Below are 19,665 nucleotides of genomic sequence, written 5' to 3' on the forward strand. Positions count from 1 at the left end.
TAAAATGAAAGTTATTGTTTAATATGCTTCATTTGATAAATATTGCATTTGGAAGTATTGTTCCTCTAATAATATTATCTGTGTATTGTAAGGGGATATTAGGTTTAACTATGTTCTTTTCCAGAAATAAATTGCGTGGCTCTGGAGAAGCACTTAGTACTGTGGAGAGAGAAGAATGTGTCATCAGCCGTGGCCCCTAAGCGGCCATCGATGATGAGATGTAAGATCACAGCATTAATCTCCTTTAATATCAAACTATTCCTGGTTCTCTGAAATAGAAGCATAGGAATTATAATTAAGGACAGACAAAAAAAGTTCACATCCTCTTCCTTGCACTAGCAGAAGGGGCTACAATGCCAGCTGCAAGGATTTGGGCATCTACGAAGACAATACCCACATGATGCACCATAAAAATTCTGTAAACTTTTCAACAGCATATGTTTTGGCCTTAGTATAGTTACCAAATATAATACCAGTTATAGTAATTCTGTATGTACTCCTCAGCAGTAATAGTTTCTAACATGGCTTTATAGTTTTAAGAAATTAATAAATGTATAATGAACAGTTGCATGCTATAAGAGTTGGAATGTATTAGAGCCGAGTTCCCTTTTGTGTGTGTGTGTGTGTATGTGTGTGTGACATGGATTTTATTGAGTTTATCCACGATCGTGAATACTGTTGCCTGGATACAGTGGGAACACGGGGAAAGTTAAATGCACTCTTGTTTCTGGAAGGCAAACCAAGATTCTTGGTACGTTTTGTCTTTCTGCTTCAAGGCGTAGAAAAACCATTGAAATGACCCCAGATGAAGTCCCTCTCATAAAACAGAGTGGATTATGGAACTGCTGTCAGTTGCCTTCTAATGTGAAAACCAGTCGCACGTGACCCCACTAGAAGGCAGACAGAGGCATAATAGTACTTTACCTTGTCTGAGTCATTTTGTAATTTTCATGCCCTTAGATACAAGCATCTTCAAGATCTCCTTTTGGAAATGGCTCCCCAGTCAGACATCTAAAGAGTGAAAGGCTGCTGCCCAAGACTGCGCTTCGTGACTATTGATCACGACTTTGATTTCCTTATCCCGTTTCTGTGACGCTCAACAGGTAAGTTGTAAGTGCTTAAGAAATAGATTCCGACTCTGTGCCAAAAACATCTTTTAAAGATTTCCTCAGCCAAGTTGGGAAAATAAGATGCCCCAAAGAGAACTTAATAGTAACTTAGGGTTCTTCGTTCAACATGTACTAACAAGGATGGCAGACCCTAACCTGTCCCGATGAGCAGAGCATTCCATTTGGTTGCAGTTTTTGCAAGCCCAGGGATTCTGCCTAATTTTAATCAGTTGAACCTTGTGGTAAAAGAAGAGTTTTATCTACAGAATTGATTCACTAGATCTGGTTACTGGTTCACATCTGAAAATAGTTGTGCTCCACGGAAAGCCTCATCGATCTGTCGGAACACAGAGTCATTGTATTATAGTCGAGAACACAAGGTGGTAATTTGTTTAGCTCCAAGCAGTACAGGGAGATGGAGGTTTGCAGTGCTTGGGCAGTAGCTGTCTTGTAGAAGCACCACCTTTCCCAATCTAAATAAGGTGCTGACGCCAGCACTCCTTAAAGGGCAGCCAGGGAAAGAAGTTCTTGGTGTTTCAAACTTCTCTGCCTGCTCTCCAAATGCTCTCAGGGCTGGTGAGCTCAAGGTCAAGTTTCTGGCTGGCCTCGTGTTCCAGTCTCTATACTGGTGCGGCCACACCTTAAAATTCCTTTCCGCAACCCAGGTTCTCTCCAAAGCTTCCTGGCCAGAAGCCAGGTCCTTCCCTGTTACCCTAGAGCTTCAAGGGATAATAACCCTGGTGGGCCAACCTATCAGCTGTGACAGGGCCCAGGTTATCCCTGCAAGCCAAGCATAGGCTGGACCAGAAGCCAGGCTCTGGCCTGAGAGCAGGGGTTCCAGAAAATCACTCGAGGCTCTACCTGGGGTCTCTTGAGCTGTGTCTGGTACCATAACCACAGCCATGGGTAGCTGCGGAGTTGCTGTCCAATACAGCCTCCTTCAAAAAGTAAACATCCTGTCCAGAATCCCATAAAGCACGATATTTCAAGTTCACTAAACTATTCAAAGCACAAAAAGCCTTCCTTCCATGGAAAACTCAGTGATGGTTTTAAAAAAAACACACAAAAAAAACGCCCACTACAGCGCACTGCGCTGTAGCAAGCATTCTGCATAAATTAATAATTTACAAGTACCTGAGCAAGTAAAAGTATACACAGCACCATAGCACAGCACAGCACCGACGGCAGTAGCTCAAAGTTCTTCAAATCATGGTGTTTGAAACATTAAAAAAATTCTAAAAGTTGGTACAAAAAGTAACTCCAACTGGAGTTGAGAGATGGATAGTGCAAACTTCTGTCTTCACTGTTGAACAACGCTGTTGGCTTGCTTCTCACTTTGCATAGGCGATGTGGGTGGCTCTGGGCACTTGATGGGGCTGTTTGGAAGCAGGTCTGCAGGAAGAGCAACCAGAGAGTAGGAAACAAAACTATAGTTAGAGGCCCTGCCAGCGATTTCTGCAGACACAGACGCCCGGGTTGGAGATGCCTTTTCTTGCACTGTGACGCGCTTCCAGGATCGGACCCCACCCCCTGCCCTGGGGGCTGGAGACCCCTCTTGCTTTCAGCAGGAATTGCAGATCCCAGAAGGGACCTCGCTGAGGGCTGCAGCATCTTCAGCCGTTTAGGACCCTTTCCAAAGCTACTGCTCCCGTCCGTCCACAGGAGAAGAGTGCCATTCAACAGAAAAATGGTGCAAGCCACAGAGGTGAGCCTCACGTGTAGCTTTAAATTTTGTAACAGTCTTAAGTAAAAATAGGTAAAACTAACTTTAGTTATGTTTCACTTAACCCACTCTATCCAGAGTAATAGTATTTCAATGTGTCACCAACATACAGAATTATTAATGATATAGTTGACATGTTGGGGTACTGACGCTTCAAAAGCCACTGTGGGGAATTTCCTGGTGGTCCAGTGGTTAGGACTCCATGCTTCCACTACAGTGGGCACGGGGTCGATCCCTGGTTGGGGAACTAAGATCCCGCATGCTGCGAGGTATGGCCAAAAAAAAAAAAAAAAATCCAGCGTGTATTTGCATTGCCAGCATATCTTATCTTCCACCAGCCACAGTGTGCCCAGCGGCTACTGTATTAGTGCAGCTCCAGAGCAAAGCTGGGCATGTGGGATCCCTCGGAAATGAACATACAGAGGGTTCTCCTTCCAGGAGGAGACCAAAGCCAGCTTGCACTGATGTCAGCAACTGGCCACTGCTTGAGGTCATTTAAAAAGAGAGCCTTCCCCGGAGGATCTAAACAGACATTTCTCCAAAGATGACACACAGATGGCCAAAAAGCACATGACAAGATGCTCAACATCACTAATTATCGGAGAAATGTAAATCAAAACTACAGTGAGGTATCACCTCACACGAGTCAGAATGGCCATCACCAAACAACTCTACAAACAACAAATGCTGGAGAGGGTGTGGAGAAAAGGGAACCCTCCCGCACTGCTGGTAGGAGTGTAAGCTGGTGCAGCCACTATGTTACAAAACTAAAAACAGAGTTGCCGTGTGATCCTGCAGTCCCACTCCTGGGCATATATCTATCTGGAGAAAACCGTAATTCGAAAAGACATGCACCCCAGTGTTCACAACAGCCCGGACCTGGAAGCAAACCTCCACGTCCGTTGACATAGAAATGGATAAAGAAGATGTGGTATATACACAATGGAATACCACTCAGCCATAAAAAAAGTATGAACTAATGCCATTTGCAGCCACATGGATGGACCTACAGATTATCGTACTAAGCGAAGTAAGCCAAAGACAAATATCATCTGCTATCACTCACGTGTGGAATCTAAAATATGACACAAATGAACTTATCTACTAAAACAAAAAGACTCACAGACCTAGAGAACAGACTTGTGGTTTCCAAGGGGGACAGAGGGTGGGGGAGAGAAGTGGGAGTTTGGGGTTAGCAGATGCAAACTATTATATGTAGAATGGATAAACAACAAGGTCCTACTGTATAGCACAGGGAACTATATTCAATATCCTGTGATAAACCACAATGGAAAGAATATGAAAAAGAATATATGTATAACTGAATCATTTTGCTGTAAGCAGAAATTAACACTAAATCAACTATACTTCAATAAAATAAATTTAAAAAGAGAGGCCCTTCCCCTCTCCATGTCAAGTGGTGTTTTTTTCCTTTTGAACAAGAAAAGTAACTGCAAGCTCAGTGGACAAACCACAGGGAAATAATCAGGATGCTCTGGAGTTTTTCTGTACTTGTGTAGTCGGGAATGAAACCACTGTCCTGACCCTTTGACCGGCTTTATCTGAGCTATATTAGGCAGCTATCTCTTTCGTGGGCCAAACATTTTTCCTAAGAGCTGTAATGAAATCATGAGCGTGTAGCATTTCCCTTCAGAGATGCTGAATTACTGAACCCAGGGCCTGGCCAACACCTACCTTTGGTTCTTTGCAGCTCACAAAGCAAGCTGCCTGCTCAGGGGGTAGATGTTTTGGCTGAGGGTTTAACCCATCTGTGTGCTGGTAAATGTTTAACTACCCACCACTGGGGGGAAGGTAAAGATTTAACCATAGCATTTGCTGATTTCCACGGTATAAATACTCATGCTCCCAACATGATGTGACTGAACATGGAAGAGATGTGCAGTGGCCACCATGGCATGGCATTTTCATCACATAGGAATGACAGATACAGTAATCTCAAGAATGTGGGTTGCGAGAACTGCCATATGACCCAGCAATCCCACTACTGGGCATACACCCTGAGAAAACCATAATTCAAAGAAGAGTCATGTACCACAGTGTTCACTGCAGCACAATTTACAATAGCCAGGACATGGAAGCAACCTAAGTAAGTGCCCATCGACAGATGACTGGATAAAGAAGAGGTGGCACATACATACAATGGAATATTACTCAGCCATAAAAGGAAACGAAATTGCGTTATTTGTAGTGAGGTGGATGGACCTAGCGTCTGTCCTACAGAGTGAAGTCAGAAAGAGAAAAACAAATACTGTATGGCTAACACATATATATATGGAATCTAAAAAAAAATAATAAAATGGTTCTGAAGAACCTAGGGGCAGGATAGGAATAAAGACACAGATGTAGAGAATGGACTTGAGGACACGGGGAGGGGGAAGGGTAAGCTGGGATGAAGTAAGAGAGTGGCATGGACATATATACACTACCAAATGTAAAACAGATAGCTAGTGGGAAGCAGCTGCATAGCACAGGGAGATCAGCTTGGTCTTCCTAGAGGGATGGGATAGGGAGGGTGGGAGGGAGACACAAGAGGGAGGGGGATATATGTATACGTATAGCTGATTCACTTTGTGATACAGCAGAAACTAACACACCATTGTAAAGCAATTATACTCCAATAAAGATGTTAAAAAAATGTGGATTGCTGTAAAATATAGTAAAAAAAAAAAAAAATGGAGGTGAGGCGCTTTGAGCATTTCTTTCCTTTGTTCTCAGTGTAACTGGTATCACTGCCAGCTTATATCATTTTGAAGAATGGCTAGGCTTAACACCTAGCTTGCAAAATTCCTAGAAATTAATACTTCTTGCAAAGCAGTGTGGGTCGGCTCCAGCACACCACTGGGTTGAGCCTTGCTGCCCAAGCCCAGATTCAGGGCTGTGCCCTCAACCCCTCGGGGAGGGCGTAGGACATGACCACAGCTGCAGCTGAGGCTTCAAAGGTGATTCCTTGTGCCGGCTGAGGGGGAAGCTCCCAGTTACCCCTGCCCAGCAGCTTCTTTAGCCTGACTTCTTACATTCCCCTTATTTCATCCATGACCCTCCAACCTCACCTCGTGTCTCGGGATCCCAGGGGTTGGGCAGAGGCCATCAAGGTCCAAGTGGGATTTCTGGAGGTAGGTGTCCAGCTTTCATAATATCGCACCACTTGCTGGCTTTCTCTCCCTTGGGGGACGTGACGCAGCCCAGATCAACAGGCACAGCTCTGAGGGATCTGTTCTACTTGATCTTGAGTTGGTCTCACGGGTAGGCTGGGATCATTGCTAAGAGTGACATGTGATGCCTACAATTATAGCTCCCAGCTGCTTCCTGCTTATTCTTTAGATTCGTCCTCACGTCTGTTTTATATCGTTCCCAGGGGTGGGGAGTGCAGGACGCACAGCCGCCAGCGCCACCCCCATGTCCTCCTGTGGCTTGAGAAGCATGGCTCAGTGCAGCTGCGCCCACATAGTTTTGGGGAGAAAAAGAGGGACATGGGTGCATCACACCAACCTGATGGGCGCCCGGCGGAGCCCAGACTCCTGCTGTCCCGGGGTCCTGGCAAGCCGGGTTGTCCTGCTTAAAGGATCTGCAGGCAGAGGCTTCTGAGGAGGGTTTGGCTTACGAGTTCCCTGCAATAAACCACAAGATTATGTCTGATCACCGGCTCCATGAACTCGGACAAGACACTGACCTCAGGAGCTGTTAGAGTCCCCTGGAGAGTGGGATAGAGAGAGCAGAGTGGTTAAGTTGCTACACAGCCCAAGTTTCATTTACTGTAATCTTTCTGAATACGATCATCTAACAGCACAGGTGTGGTGGTGGTGCGTGTGTGTGTGTGTGTGTGTGTGTGTGTGTGAGGGTGGGTGACCTGTGTTAAAGATTTAACCATAGCATCATTTAGTTACAGTCACTCAAATATGGGTCTTCAGCTGCCATGCTGTTCCCAGGACTTGGAAGTATAGTTGATGCTGGTGCTTCTGGGCCAGTGTTACCCAGGGGATGTAAACTTTCCTGTGCTTTTAGGCTTCTTTTCAATTTATAAAGGCCTAACATGAGAAGATGGTGAAAATCTTTTCAAAGAACACATTCATTGCCTCAAATTTGCCAGAATCCTGTAACAGAACTTGTTCAGCTGTGGGCGAACCAGACAATGAAGGTGACCATCCTTCACCCATCAGGATGGGGTCAGTAACATCCCTCCATGAAATACACAAAGGTTCTGCTACCAAAATATTTTCTAATAGTTCATTCAGAGAGTCACAAACTGGCTTGGAAAATGACACCCAGAAGGAAAACCCAAGACACAGTCGTTTGAGGGACAGATATTGTTCTGTAAGGAAGCTGATGGGGGCGGTGCTGTATTGACCAGAGGCCAGTGAGGGAGTTGGCAGAAGGTGGGCAGAGCATGAACTTGGAGTATCTGCTCTGGGTTTTGTACAAATACCAATACTCTGGGACTTGTGCAAGTCACTTGACTTCTTTGAACCTCAACCTCTCTGTCTGTAAAGTGAGAGAAAACAAGACCCATCTCATAGCACTGTTATGAGGACTAAAGTAATGTATGGGAAGCTCCCAGAATATAGATAACAATGATTAAAAGTCACTTGTGGGACTTCCCTGGTGACGCAGTAGTTAAGACTCCGTGCTTCCAATGCAGAGGGCCCAGGTTCGATCCCTGGTTGGGGAACTAGATCCCACATGCATGCTGCAACTAAGAGCTTTCATGCGCGACTAAGGAGCACACCTGCCGCAACTAAGACCCGGCACCCCCCCCCCCCCACACACCGCAAAGAAAAAGGCACTTGTGTTCCTGGGGTCCCTTCCTTGGCTACTGTGAGAGTGGGGCTCACTGGAGCCAGGTTGGAAAGTCAGTGAGTGTTGATAACACTCTCTTTTGGGCCCAGGGTGAACATAGGCATCAAGGCACCACCTGTGCTGGTCCTTGGAGCACAGAAGCACTCACACGTATACAGAAAGTCTGTAGGAAATGGTGCTAGAAACTCAAGGAAGACAGGACATCCTAATAAACAGATGACCTCATACACTGTCATGGAACTCAGTATTCCATACATCCAGAATACTCAAGATGATTTAAACACATACGAGTTGAATTTCTCATAGTAATCATCCCACTAAAATTATATCTCCGCAGCAATCGGAGCTCAGTTAAAAGAAGGCGACAATATAGTCACAATTTAACATAGCTTTATAAAGCAAAGGAAGCTACCACAGGAGTCTGTCAACCACAGCTGTATGGAAAATACAGCAACTTGAAACAATGGGGAAACTGGGATAGGAAGGAGCCACCGAACAAGGAACAGACTTACAAGTGCCATTTCTACATCAGCTCTCATTAATGGAAATATTAACAGCCTGTTGAATGTAAAATAGAACACAACGTTCACTGGAAATACAGACCATACAATGAGCACAAGCACCGAAGTCAGGCTGTTTGTATACCCAACCAGGCTCTGCGCTTACAAGCTCTGAGAGCACACAAGTTATTTAACTTCTTTAAGTTGTAGAGAGGAGATGATGTGAGGGTTCAGGGAGAGATTATCTGTTAATCTCTTAGCATAGAGCCTGGCACACAGCGACCAATACGTGTTAGCTGCTACTGCTTCACAACTACTATTATTGAAGGAGTGAATTCAACCATCTAAAAGCACCATAATCCTCCCAACAAACACTGGGTGATAAACCATGGCACTAAACCAAGCTCCATTTCCTATAAGGTGGTAGAAAATAATGAGCACGCTAATATGTGGATGTAAAGATGAATGCACGCATCCACATCTGAGGATTAAAGAATTCATTACTAAATGATACTACCTTTGCCGCTAAGTATGAATAAATATCTAGTCTTGGTAGTAAAGATAATGTCAGGTTTTTATTACACTACTGGAGAAAAAGTGAGATGTATGTTACAGTGTATCACAATATATTTGGATTTATCACGGAACCTTAGGAGATAGGTTGGCCATTCATTCTGGTTTTGCCTGGAGACATTCCCAATTTACGGCTGTGTTTAATTTATTAATCATAGACTTTCTCATGTGCCCTGGTTTAGAGGACAAATTATATGGTCACCATAGTGATAAAAGCCCAAACAGTGGAGATATTGATTGAAAGTTCTGATTCAAACCTGGGCTCAGCAGAGGCACCAAGCCCCCTCCCTCCTGCCATGCCCATGACATGGTTTTGATGGAAACATGAAACAGGTAGCTGCCTAGGTAAGATGCCAGCTTCCCACCGGGCCCAACTGGGACAAACTGGCATCATGGAACAGCGGGGTTAGTCAAAGATGATGTATCCTCCTTCCTCAGGGACCAGGCATGGAGCCCATGAAACATTTGCACAGAAGCACCAGCTGCATGTGCCTTGACCTTGCAGAAAGGGGTGGGACTTCCACACTCCCTTTTAGGCACTGCTTTTCAAGCTGCCTTTGCAAAACCTGAACCTGGGCTTTCCCAATGACGTCCGATCCAGCCTGGCCACAAAAAGCCATGGAAATGGAGCTGAGGAATGACTCCAGGCCAAGTTGCTCACACTCAATAAACATTTCTTTAGACTGATTTTCATTTTAAACAAGGAAATGAGTTCAGACCCCCATTTCTCTGCCTTCTCAACTTCTAGGTACTGGAGAAAAATCGAGATCTGTTATTAAATAGAGTTGTCTCATTTCTCCATTTTCTGCTCATGTTTCAGCAAAAGCCACATATTTCAAATTTTTTAGAGGGATGAGAACAAATTTTTAGATCCAAACATAGCCCCTTGCTTTGACCATCACAGAGAATTCTCAGCTGTTATCTCCTTCTGCATGATCAGCAAGAATAAGCGCGTCCTGCTTGTCCAGAGGGATCTCCCCAGGAAGACTGGGTATTATCACAGGAAAACGCCAGAGATGCCACAGAGATCCCTGGTGAGCTCGTGCAGGGCCGGGGGGCAGCATAAACACTACTCACCATCTGGCCCATCCCTGGCCCTGTAGAAATACACACTTCACGATAACACCAAGGACAACTGATTCTCTGGGAAATGCCTCAACTTCTTTTTACTCTTTATTCAGAAAAAGCAGAGGTCCTTTAAAGAGCACTTTTACACCTAGCTGGAAGATGTCCCTGGTCCCTTCTTTCTAAAACCACCTGAAAACAGTAAAGAAAATGCACAAGAAGGAGCAAAACTCCACCTCTGAGAAAAATGTATAGCCCCACATGAATATATGAGAAAAGGATGCAAAGTGTCCAGCAGGCTGGGCTGAGGAGAGACCACGGAAGGGACACCTACGTGGCCAACCTGGTGAAATGCAGAGGGGGAGACATCCACCTTGCCTGCCGGGGATGAGAGTACAGAGTGAGCAGATGATGTATGTGTGTCAGGGCTGAAGGAGCAGCAGATGAGCCCAACCATCTGTGCACACCTGGAGCAGGGGAGGGGACCTGGCAGGGTCTCTGCCGAAATCAGGGGAGGCCAAACCACCACTATCCCTCAAAGCTCTCTGTCCCATGGCCCCCCATGAGGTGGGCAATTTGGAGGTGGCCCTGAGTTCTGACCTGGCCTTTCCCCCAACTGTCCTGCAACTGGTTGTTTTTTCCAGGAAGACCTCGCTTTGTTTAAAGAGGAATTTAGATACATTAATCAAAACTACTGAAAGAAGGAAGGAAGGAACCATGATAAACAAAAGGCAAACTAAGAAGCCACTGGCAAAAATGTATACATAAGGACATGAAAAAGAAGCTGGCAAAAGTCAAGTGAAAAGGGAAAGGAAAAAATAAAGCAACAATGCAAACCAAGGACCAAGATGGTACTGAACACAGTCAGCGCTGTGGGGACCAGCTTGAGGGAAATGAGGAGAAGTTCAATGGTAAATGACAAAGACCACAGACAAAGGTGATACAACATATACATAAATGGTGTCACTTACGGGATCTGAACAAACAGTAAAGAGAGAAGAGATACCCAGATTTATTTTGTAAAAACTTTTCTGAAAGAGTCAAGCCTATGGATTGAAAGTGTACAGTGTTTCCCTGGGTGAAATGAATCAGACTCATCAGAATTAAGACATAATTAATAGGATACAGAGTCATGTCACTTACAAGGAAAAAAGAAAGAAGCCAGCTTCTGATTTCTTCAGAGCAGACAGAGGAAGCATGCATCTAAGAGTTTCAGGGAAAGAAAGTGTGATCCGTTAATTTTATGCCTAAACTGTCATTGAAAAAAATAAAGCAACAGCCAAGTGTCTTTGAACATACAAAATTCAGGGAATATACCTCCTAAGAGCTCTTCTGGAAGGAATTCTGGAAGTCCAATAGAATGAACTTCAGCCGGCCAGGAAAAGAATGGCTCAGTGGCAAGGAGATTAAGCACTAAATCCCTTCAATGTAGACCTAAGGGTAACAAAATTGTGGGAATTATGGCTACAAAACAGAAAGTAAATGTTATTAGCCATAATAATACAGACATTCTAGAACTAACCAAAGTTGGGAGGTGGACCATCCATTTCCAGATATATGGCAGGCTGAGTTATTTTGACCTACCTTCTCTCTAAAATTGTTGGATAAAATGTATTTAATAGAAGAAATGGACAAATTCTTAGTAAGGTACAATCTCCCAAGACTGAATCAGGAGAAGCAGAAAATATGAACAGACTAATCACATGTACTGAAATTGAAACTGTGATTAGAAAACTTTCAACAAACAAAAATCCAGGAACAGATGGCTTCACAGGCAAATTCTATCAAACACTGAAGAAGAGTTAACACCTATCCTTCTGAAACTCTTCCAAAAAATTGCAGAGGAAGGAACACTTCCAAACTCATTCTATGAGGCCACCATCACCCTGATACCAAAACCAGACAAAGATACAACAAAAAAAGAAAATTACAGACCAATATCACTGATGAACGTAGACTCAAAAATCCTCAACAAAATACTAGCAAACTGAATCCAACAACACATTAAAAGGATCATACACCATGATCAAGTGGCATTTATCCCATGGATGCAAGGATTTTTCAATATCTACAAATCAGTGATACACTATGTCAACAAACTGAAGAATAAAAACCATATGATCATCTCGATAGATGCAGAAAAATCTTTTGACAAAATTCAACACCGATTTATGATAAAAACTCTCCAGAAAGTGGATGTAGAGGGAACCTACCTCAACATAATAAAGGTCATATATGCTACAGCTAACATAATACTCAATGGGGGAAAGCTGAAAGCATTTCCTATAAGATCAGGAACAAGACAAGGATATCCACTCTCACCACTTTTATTCAACCTAGTTTTAGAAGTCCTGGCCATGGCAATCAGAGACGAAAAAGAAAGAAAAGGAATCCAGATTGGCAAAGAAGAAGTAAAACTGTCACTGTTTGCAGATGACATGATACTATACATAGAAAATCCTAAAGATGCTACCAGAAAACTACTAGAACTCATCAATGAATTCGGTAAAGTTGCAGGATACAAAATTAATACACAGAAATCTGTTGCATTTCTATACACTAACAATAAAAGATCAGAAAGAGAAAGAAACAATCCCATTTACCATCACATCAAAAAGAGTCAAGTATCTAGAAATAAACCTACCTAAGGAGGCAACTACTCCAAAAACTATGATGCTGATGAAAGAAATCGAAGATGACATAAACAGATGGAAAGATATATCATGTTCTTGGATAGCAAGCATCAATATTGCCAAAATGACTATACTACCCAAGGCAATCTACAGATTCAATGCAATTCCTATCAAATTACCAATAGCATTTTTCACAGAACTAGAACAAGAAAATTTTAAATTTGTATGGAGACACAAAAGGCCCTGTACAGCCAAAGCAATCTTGAGAAAGAAAAACAGAGCTGGAGGAATCAGGTTCCCTGACTTCAGACTATACTACAAAGTCATAGTCATCAAAACAGTATGGTACTGGCACAAAACAGAAATACAGATCAATGGAACAGGATAAAAAGTCCAGAAAGAAACACACGCACCTATGGTCAATTAATCTATGACACAGGAGGCAAGACTATATGGAGAATGGGAACATATGTTTATGTATGACTGATTCACTTTGTTATGGGGCAGAAACTAGCACACCATTGTAAAGCAATTATACCCCAATAAAGATGTTAAAAAAAAAAAAAAAAAGACTATACGGAGAAAAGACAGTCTCTTCAGTAAATGGTGCTGGGAAAACTGGACAGCAACATGTAAAAAAATGAAATTAAAACATTCTCTAACGGCATAAACAAAAATAAACTCAAAATGGATTAAAGACCTAAATGTAAGACTGGATAGGCAGAACACACTTTGACATAAATCACAGCAAGATCTTTTTTGATCCTTCTCCTAGAGTGATGGAAATAAAAACAAAAATAAACAAATGGGATCTAATTAAACTCAAAAACTTTTGTATAGCAAAGGAAACCATAAACAGAATGAGAAGACAACCCACAGAGTGGGAGAAGATATTTGCAAATGATGTGACCAACAAGGGATTAATCTCCAAAATTTTACAAACAGCTCACGTGGCTCAATATCAAAAAAACAAACAACCCAATCAAAAAATGGGCAGAAGACCTAAACAGACATTTCTTCAAAGAAGATAATCAGATGGCCAAGAGGCACATGAAAAGATGCCCAACATTACTAATTATTAGAGAAATGCAAATCAAAACTACAATGAGATATCACCTCACACCAGTCAGAATGGCCATCATCAAAAAGTCTACAGACAATAAATGCTGGAGAGGGTGTAGAGCAAAGGGAACCCTCTTACACTGTTGGTGGGAATGTAAATTGATACAGCCACTATGGAGAACAGTAGGGAGGTTCCTTAAAAAACTAAAAATAGAGCTCCTATATGATCCAGCAATCCTAATCCAGGGCATATATCCTGAGAAAACCATGGTTCAAAAAGATACATGCACCCCAATGTTCATTGCAGTGCTGTTTACAATAGCCAAGACATGGAAGCAACCTAAATGTCCATCAACAGATGAATGGATAAAGATGTGGTACATATTTAATATGGAATACTACTCAGCCATTAAAAAGAATGAAATTTGGACGAGGGAATGATGGCGGAAGAGCAAGATGCGGAGATCACCTTCCTCCCCACAGATACACCAGAAATACATCTACACGTGGAACAACTCCTACAGGACACCTACTGAACGTTGGCAGAAGACCTCAGACCTCCCAAAAGGCAAGAAGGTCCCCACGTACCTGGGTAGGGCAAAAGAAAAAAGAATAAACAGAGACAAAAGGATAGGGATGGGCCCTGCACCAGTGGGAGGGAGCTGTAAAGGAGGAAAGGTTTCCACACACTAGGAAGCCCCTTCGCGGGCGGAGACTGCGGGTGGCGGAGGGGGGAGCTTCGGGGCCGCGGAGGAGAGCACAGCAACAGGGGTGCGGAGGGCAAAGCAGAGAGATTCCCACACAGAGGATCGGTGCCGACCAGCACTCACCAGCCCGAAAGGCTTGTCTGCTCACCCGCCGGGTCAGGCGGGGCTGGGAGCTGAGGCTCGGGCTTCGGTCGGAGCGCAGGGAAAGGACGGGGGTTGGCTGCATGAACACAGCCTGCAGGGAGCTAGTGCACCACGGCTGGCCAGGAGGGAGTCCGGGGAAAAGTCTGGAGCTGCCGAAGAGGCAAGAGACTTTTTCTTCCCTCTTTGTTTCCTGGTGCGCGAGGAGAGGGGATTCAGAGCGCTGCTTATAGGAGCTCCAGAGACGGGCGCGAGCCGCGGCTAAAAGCACGGACCCCAGAGATGGGCAAGAGACACTAAGGCTGCTGCTGCCGCCACCAAGAAGCCTGTGTGTGAGCACAGGGCACTGTGCCCCCCACTTCCGGGGAGGCTGTGCAGCCCGCCACTGCCAGGGTCTCGGGATCCAGGGACAACTTCCCTGGGAGAACGCATGGCGCGCCTCAGGCTAGTGCAACGTCACGTTGGCCTCTGCCACCACAGGCTCGCCCCTCATCCGCACCCCTCCCTCCCCCCGGCCTGAGTGAGCCAGAGCCCCCGAATCAGCGGCTCCTTTAACCCTGTCCTGTCTGAGCGAAGAACAGACGCCCTCCGCCGACCTACATGCAAAGGTGGGGCCAAATCGAAAGCTGAGCCCCTGGGAGCTGTGAGAACAAAGAAGAGAAACGGAAATCTCTCCCAGCAGCCTCAGAAGCAGCGGATTAAAGCTCCACAATCAACCTGATGTACCCTGCATCTGTGGAATACCTGAATAGACAAGGAATCATCCCAAATTGAGGAGGTGGACTTTCAGAGCCAGATTTATGATTTTTTCCCCCTTTTCCTCTTTTTGTGAGTGTGTATGTGTATGCTTCCGTGTGAGATTTTGTCTGTATAGCATTGCGTCTACCATTTGTCCTAGGGTTCTATCCGTCTGTTTTAAAAAAATTTTTTCTTAGTATTTTTTATTTTAATAACTTTATTATATTTTATCTTTATTTTACTTTATCTTCTTTCTTTCTTTTTTTCCTTCCTTCCCTCCTTCCTTCCTTCCTCCCTCCCTCCTTTCTTTCCTTCTTTCTTTCTTTCCTTCCTTCCTTCTTTCTTTCTTTCTTTCCTTCTTTCTACTTCTACTAATTCTTTCTTTCTACTTTTTCTCCCTTTTATTCTGAGCCGTGTGGATGAAAAGCTCTTGGTGTTGCAGCCAGGAGTCAGTGCTGTGCCTCTGATGTGGGAGAGCCAACTTCAGGACACTGGTCCACAAGAGACCTCCCAGCTCCACATAATATCAAACAGCGAAAATCTCCCAGAGATCTCCATCTCAACACCAGCACCCAGCTTCACTCAACGACCAGCAAGCTACGGTGCTGGACACCCTATGCCAAACAACTAGCAAGACAGGAACACAACCCCACGCATTAGCAGAGAGGCTGCCTAAAATCATAATAAGTCCACAGACACCCCAAAACACACCACCAGACGTGGACCTGCCCACCAGAAAGACAAGATCCAGCCTCATCCACCAGAACACAGGCACTAGTCCCCTCTACCAGGAAGCCTACACAACCCACTGAACCAACCTTAGCCACTGGGGACAGACACCAGAAACAATGGGAACTACGAACCTGCAGCCTGCAAAAAGGAGACCCCAAACACAGTAAGATAAGCAAAATGAGAAGACAGAAAAACACACAGCAGATGAAGGAGCAAGATAAAAACCCAACAGGCCTAACAAATGAAGAGGAAATAGGCAGTCTACCTGAAAAAGAATTCAGAATAATGATAGTAAAGATGATCCAAAATCTTTGTAATAGAATAGACAAAATGCAAGAAACATTTAACAAGGACCTAGAAGAACTAAAGATGAAACAAACAACGATGAACAACACAATAAATGAAATTAAAATACTCTAGATGAGATCAATAGCAGAATAACTGAGGCAGAAGAATGGATAAGTGATCTGGAAGATAAAATAGTGGAAATAACTACTGCAGAGGAGAATAAAGAAAAAAGAATGAAAAAAACTGAGGACAGTCTCAGAGACCTCTGGGACAACATTAAACGCACCAACATTTGAATTATAGGGGTTCTAGAAGAAGAAGAGAAAAAGAAAGGGACTGAGAAAATATTTGAAGAGATTATAGTTGAAAACTTCCCTAATATGGGAAAGGAAATAGTTAATCAAGTCCAGGAAGCACAGAGAGTCCCATACAGGATAAATCCAAGGAGAAATACGCCAAGACACATATTAATCAAACTGTCAAAAATTAAATACAAAGAAAACATATTAAAAGCAGCAAGGGAAAAACAACAAATAACACAGGGAATCCCCATGAGGTTAACAGCTGATCTTTCAGCAGAAACTCTGCAAGCCAGAAGGGACTGGCAAGACATATTTAAAGTGATGAAGGAGAAAAACCTGCAACCAAGATTACTCTACCCAGCAAGGATCTCCTTCAGATTTGATGGAGAAATTAAAACCTTTACAGACAAGCAAAAGCTGAGAGAGTTCAGCACCACTAAACCAGCTTTACAACAAATGCTAAAGGAACTTCTCTAGGCAAGAAACACAAGTGAAGGAAAAGACCGACAATAACGAACCCAAAACAATTAAGAAAATGGGAATAGGAACATACATATCGATAATTACCTTAAATGTACATGGACTAAATGCTCCCACCAAAAGACACAGATTGGCTGAATGGAAACAAAAACAAGACCCATATACATGCTGTCTACAAGAGACCCACTTCACACCTAGAGACACATACAGACAAAGTAAGGGGATGGAAAAAGGTATTTCATGAAAATGGAAACCAAAAGAAAGCTGGAGTAGCAATTCTCATATCAGACAAAATAGACTTTAAAATAAAGACTATTAGAAGAGACAAAGAAGGACACTACCTAATGATCAAGGGACTGATCCAAGAAGAAGATATAACAATTGTAAATATTTATGTACCCAACATAGGAGCACCTCAATACATAAGGCAAATACTAACAGCCATAAAAGGGAAATTGACAGTAACACATTCATAGTAGGGGACTTTAACACCCCACTTTCACCAATGGACAGATCATCCAAAATGAAAATAAATAAGGAAACACAAGTTTTAAATGATACATTAAACAAGATGGACTTAATTGATATTTATAGGACATTCCATCCAAAAACAACAGAATACACATTTTTCTCAAATGCTCATGGAACATTTTCCAGGATCATATCTTGGGTCACAAATCAAGCCTTGGTAAATTTAAGAAAATGGAAATTGTATCAAGTATCTTTTCTGACCACAACACTATGAGAGTAGATATCAATAACAGGAAAAGATCTGTAAAAAATACAAACACATGGAGGCTAAACAATACACTACTTAATAACGAAGTGGTCACTGAAGAAATCAAAGAGGAAATAAAAAAATACCAAGAAACAAATGACAATGGAGACACGATGACCCAAAACCTATGGGATGCACCAAAAGCAGTTCTAAGAGGGAAGTTTATAGCAATACAATCCTACCTTAAGAAACAGGAAACATCTCGAATAACCAACCTAACCTTGTACCTAAAGCAATTAGAGAAAGAAGAACAAAAAAACCCCAAAGTTACCAGAAGGAAAGAAATCATAATAATCAGATCAGAAATAAATGAAAAAGCAATGAAGGAAACAATAGCAAAGATCAATAAAACTAAAAGCTGGTTCGTTAAGAAGATAAACAAAATTGATAAACTATTAGCCAGACTCATCAAGAAAAAAAGGGAGAAGACTCAAATCAACAGAATTAGAAATGAAAAAGGAGAAGTAACAACTGACACTGCAGAAATACAAAAGATCATGAGAGATTACTACAAGCAACTCTATGCCAATAAAATGGACAGCCTGGAAGAAATGGACAAATTCTTAGAAACGCACAACCTGCCAAGACTGAATCAGGAAGAAATAGAAAATATGAACAGACCAATCACAAGCACTGAAATTGAAACTGTGATTAAAAATCTTCCAACAAACAAAAGCCCAGGACCAGATGGCTTCACAGGCAAATTCTATCAAACATTTAGGGAAGAGCTAACACCTATCCTTCTCTAACTCTTCCAAAATATAGCAGAGGGCGGAAGACTCACAAACTCCTTCTACGAGGCCACCATCACCTTGATACCAAAACCAGACAAGGATGTCACAAAGAAAGAAAGCTACAGGCCGATATCACTGATGAACATAGATGCAAAAATCCTCAACAAAATACTAGCAAACAGAATCCAACAGCACATTAAAAGGATCATACACCATGATCAAGTGGGGTTTATTCCAGGAATGCAAGGATTCTTCAATATATGCAAATCAATCAATGTGATAAACCATATTAACAAATTGAAGGAGAAAAACCATATGATCATCTCAATAGATGCAGAGAAAGCTTTCGACAAAATTCAACACCCATTTATGATAAAAACCCTCCAGAAAGTAGACATAGAGGGAACTCTCCTCAACATAATAAAGGCCATATATGACAAACCCACAGCCAACATCGTCCTCAATGGTGAAAAACTGAAAGCATTTCCACTAAGATCAGGAACAAGACAAGGTTGCCCACTCTCACCACTCTCATTCAACATAGTTTTGGAAGTTTTAGCCACAGAAATCAGAGAAGAAAAGGAAATAAAAGGAATCCAAATCAGAAAAGAAGTAAAGCTGTCACTGTTTGCAGATGACATGATACTATACATAGAGAATCCTAAAGATGCTATCAGAAAACTACTAGAGCTAATCAATGAGTTTGGTAAAGTGGCAGGATACAAAATTAATGCACAGAAATCTCTGGCATTCCTATACACTAATGATGAAAAATCTGAAAGTGAAATCAAGAAAACACTCCCATTTACCATTGCAACAAAAAGAATAAAATACCTAGGAATAAACCTACCTAAGGAGACAAAAGACATGTATGCAGAAAACTATAAGACACTGATGAAAGAAATTAAAGAGGATACAAACAGATGGAGAGATATACCATGTTCTTGGATTGGAAGAATCAACATTGTGAAAATGACTCTACTACCCAAAGCAATTTACGGATTCAATGCAATCCGTATCAAACTACCAATGGCATTTTTCACAGGACTAGAACAAAAAATTTCACAATTTGTATGGAAACCCGAATAGCCAAAGCAATCTTGAGAACGAAAAACGGAGCTGGAGGAATTAGGCTCCCTGACTGCAGAGTATACTACAAGGCTACAGTAATCAAGACAGTATGGTACTGGCACAAAAACAGAAATATAGATCAATGGAACAGGATAGAAAGCCCAGAGATAAACCGACGCACATATGGTCACCTTATCTTTGATAGAGGAGGCAG

At 42.7% G+C, this 19,665-nt stretch overlaps 1 protein-coding gene across 2 annotated transcripts in view; it reads right to left on the minus strand.

Moving 5' to 3' along the window:
• Nucleotides 1–226: 226 nt before the first annotated feature.
• The window catches only part of ADAM12 (ADAM metallopeptidase domain 12), a 388,736-nt gene continuing 369,297 nt past the window's right edge, over nt 227–19,665 (minus strand). For both annotated transcript variants that reach the window (XM_027112934.1, XM_027112932.1), the window contains exons 22-23: nt 6,343–6,461; nt 227–2,501 (exon numbers count right to left, since the gene is read on the minus strand). In XM_027112934.1, the coding sequence (XP_026968735.1) occupies nt 2,441–2,501; nt 6,343–6,461 (180 nt within the window). In that variant the 3' untranslated portion in view covers nt 227–2,440. The remainder of the gene's footprint in view (nt 2,502–6,342; nt 6,462–19,665) is intronic.

This window comes from Aethalodelphis obliquidens, unplaced genomic scaffold (genome assembly GCF_003676395.1).
Source record: "Aethalodelphis obliquidens isolate GAN/ISIS:26980383/991018 unplaced genomic scaffold, ASM367639v1 scaffold11, whole genome shotgun sequence".
Lineage (NCBI taxonomy): Eukaryota > Metazoa > Chordata > Mammalia > Artiodactyla > Delphinidae > Aethalodelphis > Aethalodelphis obliquidens.